At 31.3% G+C, this 8,390-nt stretch overlaps 1 protein-coding gene across 1 annotated transcript in view; it reads right to left on the bottom strand.

The window, feature by feature from the left end:
* Positions 1-2,234: 2,234 nt before the first annotated feature.
* Positions 2,235-8,390, bottom strand: part of LOC134708629 (uncharacterized) — a 30,451-nt gene continuing 24,295 nt past the window's right edge. Inside the window, exons 2-4 of the mRNA XM_063569279.1 lie at positions 5,748-7,524; positions 4,040-4,154; positions 2,235-2,419 (exon numbers count right to left, since the gene is read on the bottom strand). Coding sequence (XP_063425349.1) covers positions 2,385-2,419; positions 4,040-4,154; positions 5,748-7,493 — 1,896 coding nt within the window. The 5' untranslated portion in view covers positions 7,494-7,524 and the 3' untranslated portion in view covers positions 2,235-2,384. The remainder of the gene's footprint in view (positions 2,420-4,039; positions 4,155-5,747; positions 7,525-8,390) is intronic.

Genomic DNA, 8,390 nt, shown 5'->3' with positions numbered 1-8,390 from the left:
CCATGAATAAACTTTTTTTTTTATTATTATTTATTGATATCAGCTGTGGACATTAATATTCTTAAAAGTGAAACTGTTGTAAGTGATTGAATAAAAATTATTTAAAACAAATTCCTTAAATGATTTGTGAAAAGAAAGTTTCATGTTATGTATCAAAATTTGTAACAAGTGATTATTTAAATCCCCACTTGAAGGCTTCCGATAGACTGAGTGAGCATAAAATCATCGCCAACGACAAATAAGTTATAGGTATATTTTTCAGTACAATTACTTATAAACGTTTTACCGTCGACCACACTGTTATGAATTTCATTTTATATTGATTTTTATACTTTCAGTAGTTCAAAGAGATTGACTATCATCAGAGATTATAGAAAATAATAGATTCTTTGGTACTAACTGGGACTATTATACTAACATACATATAAATAAATAGTCCCAGGTACTAACGTAAAACATTCTAAAATATCATTTATGTACACTGAATTCTATAAATCACTTACTAAATGGTCGTATGTATAGATAGTATATATAAGTAAGTTGTAATTTTTTTTAAAGCTAGATTTAACTTTAGCATTTAAAAAGTAAAATTATAGAAAAACTGCACTTTGAGGAAAATTCAAAAAGGAAAGTCCCTAATCAACTGGCAAAAAATCAAAGCTCAAACACAGCAAACGAATGGGGAACAGCTTTCATATTTCATACTTGGTACAGGCATTTTCTTATGAAGAAAATCGTCGATTGAATTTTTTTTTAAAGATACATAAACCTTTCACTTGTATGAGTAAAGTATTGTGATGAGGTATGCTCATTCAGCGGTAACAAGCAGATGATATTAAAATATTTTTTACGTTCTTCACCTCTTTTTCCATTCTCAATCTTGTAAGTAAAATGGATATTTTCTATCCATTTATATGGTTATCTTAATTGATTAGTCGCGTAGCTGCATGTTCAAATATTATGGAATTTTTAAACCACAGTGGCGTCCTGACAAAAATACATGCACCGCTGGGTCTATATTTATATATTAACAGAAATCGACACTAAATAAGTTTAATGGTCAGTCACAGTATAGATTGGTTGTCCGGATGATATGTCTTAATTTTACTTTACAAGTGGCATGACAAGCAGTCTTAATTCTTCTGATGAACTATTACTACATTCTGTCATACTAGTTGGTGTTTTTTCTCCTAGATAACCAATTGAACCAACAACTTTCAACAAATACCTGTACCAAGTCAGGAATATGGCAGTTGTTTTTCACTCGACTTGTTGATTGACAACGGTTGATTTTATAAATTTGTTGACTGATAGGTTAATCACAATGCTTTTGATGCACATGTAGAAGAAGGCATTATACTTTCAACGCACTAGGGCGCGTTCAGTAAAGTTTTCATGTTATTCCGTTAGTATTAAATAGGAGATGCGGTATTATTGTCAATGAGACAACTCTTCACAAGAGACTAAGCACGTCATGTTGAAATCCTGTCTTGGTACAGGCATTTTCTTATGTAGAAAATGGTGGATTGAACTTATTTTATAGCGCTAAACCTCTTACTTGTACGACAGTCGTATCAAGTTTTATAATATTGACAACGATGCGTGAACAAAACAAAACAGACATAATGGGTAAAAATATCAAAATTAGTGGTACAGCAGTCAACATTGTGTTAACCATAATAACAACCCAAAATATAACAAAGGAACACAAATAGGCACAAATCAAATTTAACAACCTCATTCATTGCTTTTTTTATATTTGCATTTTATGTATGTATGTTAAATACGCCCATAAAGGATTGAAAGATTAAAGTACTGGGATCGAATGATTAGATAAAAAAAAAACACTGTCGAACAATCACACATTTGACGTCAGAATGTAAAAGTCACACATGTAGAGATATACAATAATGTTGTCGTTCAAAGTATGAAAATAACACAGTATATAGGTCTTTTAGGTATATCCTATACATAATGTAAACTATATGTTTACAATGTCCATCTTGCTGCTTGACTATATGCTCAAAGTCACAGAAATTTACAGCTGTGTATAATTTGTATCTGAACATGTAGATTAATAATTGATTGACACATTTTAGCATCGTTATCTAATTTTACTTTATATTGTAGTGTTATGAACTTGTACTTGAATCTTATATAATTAGCCTTGTGAATGTTACATCCTCGTTGCATCGACCCCTTTGTAGCTACATGTAATTGCAATAATATACAAATACCGTCGGAAAAGATTTATTAAAATTCATAAACACGTGTTTGTATACTTTTGACATTCTCGTTACAAGTTAACAGATATTTTTTTTAAATTTCAAACAGTAAACAATTTTAAACAATTTAATAACAAATGTTTTCTGTGCTGTACGTTGTCACTCCCAGAACTGTCCACTTTTTGCTGTATCATCTGCAAGTAAAACATTGAGTGTAAATGGTGTATTCTGATACCCATGTCATAAACTTCAGCCATTAGATAATTATGCCACCTATTTTTTTTAATCGGGACCAACCATAAAGACAAGTTATTATTCCACTTTGAGGTTACGTTTGTTTAAAAAAGTTTACAACGTTTACACCCTGTAGTTTATTCACCGGTATTAAGAAAATAACGAATCTTCAGGAGTTGTCATTTGTTTGTGGGGTGCATAACTGATCCTCCTTTCTTCTTTTATTTACATAGATGGGACCGTTTGTTTTTCTGTCAGTATTGTTTTACCCTTATCATTTTTGGGTCTGTAATACATTGCTGTTTTGGGTGATCTAATGTTCCATGTTGCAGGACGTATTTTGACCTACAATTGTAGTACATTGCGTTGTCGGTTTGTGTTCGATCTATGAGTTTGACTGTCCATCTGATATCGTTCGCCCCTCTTTTGTTAACTTTTTAAAATTGTGACTTGGATTGAGAGTTGTATTCATTTTTCTCTAATTTCTGTGACGTAATTTTGTTTATACAAGATAGAAAAGACATTTAACACTTGGTAGGTGTATAATTTAAAAAAGACGATGTTGAAATAAAAAATGTGTTTTTAAAAACGCATCTTTCATTTTGCACAAAAAATCAAAACTATCGCAAAATGATATTTTTTATATACCATTATCTTTTAAATATAATCAAATATTGTGCATTTCTGATGTGATTCCCTTTTTTTTAAATATATATGGACATCCTACTCATAATTGAAATCAGGACAATAATTAACCTGTTTTGACAAATTGTAAACCACAATCTAATTTACAGATAATAATTTCTGTAACTTGAACAAGGGAAACGTACAGAGAGTACGTCTAGATCTCTTATTGTACAGATTAAAAAAAATGCCATCATTTCCATTTTCAATGTTAACACAATTGAAAGGAATGTTTTGTTTCTTCATGATTAAATAAGATGCCGAAATCTTATACACTTTTATGCTAGTAAAGGTAACTATAAATTTAAAACCAAATGCGAAAGACAGTAAACATAAATTGAAAGTTTTTGATTAACTAGTCAATATATTTCTATATTTTTATTTATTTTTAAATATTTTTTAAACTAGGACCTAATACCACCCCTCAAATGAGCATTAGTCATGTATACGAGATTCAAATCCTACCATTTGGCATGTTAATAGGACTCTCAAAAAGAAAGCACTGATGGGTTATCCTGGAAGCACATGTTATTATAATAATGATAGTCTATACATGCTGTAAGCAGTTTTTATTTATTTCATGTTTGAAGCAGTGCAAATTTTTAATTTAATTTGACTTTTACAAAAAAATGCATTGTAGCAAAGGGGAAGAATAATTGTGGTATAAGGCTAGACACATGAAAAATAATTTAATTTAACAGAAAGGAAACGCATAACGGACTTTGGAAAAAAAAGAGGGTTTTTGATACCTTATATAGAATTCTCCAGTCATAATATCTTTTACCAAAATTCATCCTACAACAGTTTACAAGCTGTATATGCCCGCAATTTCGCGGATGTTTTCTAGTATTTTCTAATAGTTCAAACCTAAAATTACTTATGTGCTAAATTTATACCGCTATTTGATGCTGTCATCATTGAGCATTTTCCTTCAATGCAAAAGAAGCTTCCATAACAGTTACACTCCTTGTCATCATTGCATGTCTGTGTGGTTATACCTTTACATCCACTCTGAAAAAAAGTTGTGTACGTCGTTAATTTCCTGTCCTAAATAAGAATTAATAAAGTCAGAAAAAGATGACAAAACATTGTAGAGATTGCTCTTGCAGAGCTGACACCATGAAATAATTTGAGTAAGTTAGAAAGTCTAATATTAGGTAACATTTTTCGTAACAAATTATTTTTATCTTTTCATTTCGGAGAAAAAGAATCAATGTAAAAATACAACAAACCAACAGTTTAAAGATAACTATATGGCCGCCTTGTGCCATCCTCATTCGTTTACTTAATAGTATTATACGGATTTAGCGAACTAATACAAAATTGATGACATTCAATCCTACAATCGTTTTAAAGGTAACATAAATTGTGGATTTTTATTGAAGAAATCGGCTGCCTCGGGGAAACGGTTTATATGTTTAATAGTTGCTGAGATTTATAATCAAATATCATTTAATTTTCGTTATACCATAAAAAAAAACATTGGTTCTCACATAATTTATTAAATAATTTTACATTTCATACTACAGTTGTTATCAAATTTTAAATTACTTTAAAAACAATTAATGAAAATGAAATACTAGATGAAGTCCGGTTTGATTTTCTTGCTCCTGATTTCATTGTGTATAAGATTCATATTTAACATATTATTCATCATGAAATAACCTATGAAAAAGTTCATATTATTTTCCGTGTTTTGAAATATTATTTGTCAATGTATTCAGCTTTGTTATTATACTAGTATAATTGTTCATCAGTAGCCGTTATAATGGGTTATTTTATAGTAACCATATTAATTGATATTGATAAAGTATAATAGCATTTCACAAGGTAAATAAATAAAGGCAACAGTAGTATACTGCTGTTCAAAATTCATAAATCGATGGATAAAAAACAAATCCGAGTTACAAACTGAAACCGAGGGAAACGCAAAAAATACAAGAGAACCACAACACAACAGAAACACAACGCCAAAATGTAACACACACGGACACGAACGATAATATAACAATGACCATTTCACCGACTTGGTACAGGGAATTTTAGGATAAAATTGGTTGGTTGAACCTGGTTGTGTGGCATGCCAAACCTCCCGCTTTAATAACAGGAATAATTCTATCTTTTAAAATCACATTGTCTGTGAAAAAAACTAGATTAAGTTCAGATTTGAATACATATTTTGGTATATCCGTAATTATAAATGGAAAATATTAAATCAACAAATACAATCTTTGAGTTGTGATATAAAATATTCAAAGGCAAAATAGGGTAGAAGGTTGATATAAGCAGTCTTGTTTCTTAATTGACAGAATGCTTTACCATACTTTTAGCACTTTTGTGCTATTTCGTGGTGGTTAATCTTTATTGTTTGGGGTCGAATTGACCGGAGATACCAGCGAACTTTGGCAAATAATCAGACAATTCTTTGTTAATCCTATTGGAATGGAGTGCACCTGAGGTGTTTGGTTTTCGAACTCAATACTTTACCGTTGACTGGCTACTGATGCAATGATTGGCCTATTTAGCCAACGTTGGCACTGAAGCCATTTTGTTGCTTGTCGTTAAGTTCAAAACAGTCAATGAGGTTACACGAATTATACTTACATCTTCATTATTAAAGGACCCTTCTTCTGCCATGTTTACGAACATTCCACCTGTACTATCTTGAAATCCGCTACCAGTATCAGATCCGTCCATCAGATGAGATGATCTTGATCCTTGATTTGGAAATTCTAAAGGCTTATTGTGGAAATGTATGTTGCTTGGATTAAATAACGTTCTTTCTGTTGGTATAGAAGATTGAAAACCTAATTGGTTTGATCTGGATTTGGGATGATTATTATTATATAATGGTTTCAAGAAGGATTTTTCATTTATACTAGGTAATTCTTGTTCTGTGTCAAAATCTCCAAAACTGTTCAACATGTGTTTAGAGTGTTGGTTTTCATACTGCGCTGTCGGTTTTGCCAGGTTAGACGAGTGAAAAGTTATTGGAAAATATGGATAATCCTTTAATTTACCAAAACTTGATTCTGTTAGCGTTCCTGCATTTTCTTTTAAAGTTGGTTTTAATAAGATATCCTTATCCGAAAAACCTGGATGTTTTTCGGGAAAAGTTTCAGATTCTGCATCCATTTTAAAAAAGCCTGAATTACTCGACGGAAGAAATGTTTCAATAGTCGGCTCTTGTGGATAATCTTTATCCTTACCATCATGTATATCCATTTTCAAAACACCAGAATGTTTACTATGTTCATTTTCAAAGTACAAATCTTGATTTTTTAAAATAAAGGTGTCAAGTTGGTTATCATTTTTACTTAGAAAACCATTATTATTGGAAACAGAACTTTCAATATCGTTACCATTATTAAGTGCTTTTATCAAATCAGTGTTGGAATGATGTGAAGTTTCAGCATTTTTATTAGAGTTGTCTGGTTTTTGTTGGTCGAAATATCCAAAGCCATGTTCTTTTAATTGTTGGACATCTGTGCTTTTCAGATACGGTCTCAATATCCTGTCATTTATAGTTTCATGTAAATTCTCAAATACGGATCGTGAAGCTTGAAATTGTTGCTGTGGAACATTGTTCGGTCTATCTTCAAAGTTCTCTTCATTTGTCGATAGTTTCGATACAGGATTAATAATTTGTGAATGTTGTTTCCCTCTAAAATTAGCTACCGTATTTAAAATATTTGTATTACTGTTTTCAAGAACTAACATAGGATCAGTATACTCATAGTTTTTATCTAAGCTAGTACTACCTCTACTTCTAAGTAAACGTAAGCTATCTTCTAAAAGAGGCTTTCTGGATAACTCTCTTGCTTTGTTAACATTTGTTGGTTGATTTTCGGACGTGCCTGAATGCATATGACCTACGTCATTTAGATGTGTTAAATACATAAGGGGAGACTTTAAATGAAACATGTAATACGGTGGACGAATAAAGTTACGACGAACAAATGCATTACTAGCATAGTCATTGCTATAGAATGTTAAGTCATTAAATCTCACTCTAGATTTATCTTTGCGAACTTCAGAATTTGATTTGCTTCTTAATTTTTCAGAATGACTTGGAAAATAAGGTGAAAATTGAAAAAATCTTTTCCTGGCTGGTATTCTGTTGAAAAGAAAAACATCATTTTGTTTATAATTACTTCCCGTCTCAGCCATCCGCCTTTTTCTCCAGAAAAAATGTTTTTTCCATAATGGAAAAGTTGATGAGTGATATGTCCTTGGTATGTGTTTCTTCAGGTATTTAGTGGTGAATATATGGTAACCAGATCCATCATACCACCCTAATCCCAGGCAGAATTGAACCAGCGCTGATATAATTACCGGAGACAGATTCATCAAGACGGTATATAATATCTGGTCCTAAGGCCTAAAATATAATAACAACAGTTATTTAACACATGAAATTAGGGCAATATAAGGCAATAGTAAGCAGAAATTAAAAACAAATACGAGACGATGAAGAATTTACTACAATTAGGAAACCGAGCCTTGTAGTATGAAAAAAAGTATGTCTAATACGTAGAAAATAAAAATAAAAAAAGAGCGTTAATTCCGATAATATTTTCAAAGGAGTAGGTCTTTTATATCTTGGCGTTATGTATTCGGGTTTAGTTTTCTGTAATTAGTTAATACTTCAGTTTCTTTATGTTAACTCTTTCATATACATTTGATAAAATTTACTGTTTGCAATATCATGAATTGTTCTATAAAATAAGAATGTTCTTATCCCGGGCATAAAACAATGCCGTATTTGGCGAAACCTTTTCAACTTTTGATCTTCAGTGCTGTACAACTTTGTACTTTTTTCACATTCAATCTTTTATATCTGGGCGTCACTGTTGATTTTTGTGTGTACAAGGCGCGTTTTTGGCGTATTGAATTTTAAACCTGATGCTTTTTGTTATCTATTAATCATGTTTTTCTTTGTCTTATATGTTCTCCTATTTATTTGTATTGTAGTATTGTAGTCCTGTAATATTATGTTGTCATCTCAATGTTATATTTAACTTTGCCATTAAAGTGCGAGGCTTGGCATGCCACAAAACCAGGTTCAACCAACCACTTTTATTCCCCTTTAAAAGTGTCCTGTACTAAGTCAGGAAGATGCCCATTGTTATATTATTGTTCGTTTATGTGTGTGTTGCATTTTAACGTTGAGTCGTTTGTGTTTTCTCTAATTTTTGAGATATTGAGATAAGACGTGGCACGGTACTTGTCTATCCCAAATTCATG

Source organism: Mytilus trossulus, chromosome 1, assembly GCF_036588685.1.
Source record: "Mytilus trossulus isolate FHL-02 chromosome 1, PNRI_Mtr1.1.1.hap1, whole genome shotgun sequence".
Taxonomy (NCBI): Eukaryota; Metazoa; Mollusca; class Bivalvia; order Mytilida; family Mytilidae; genus Mytilus; species Mytilus trossulus.
This window is presented reverse-complemented; position numbering and strand designations above follow the sequence as displayed.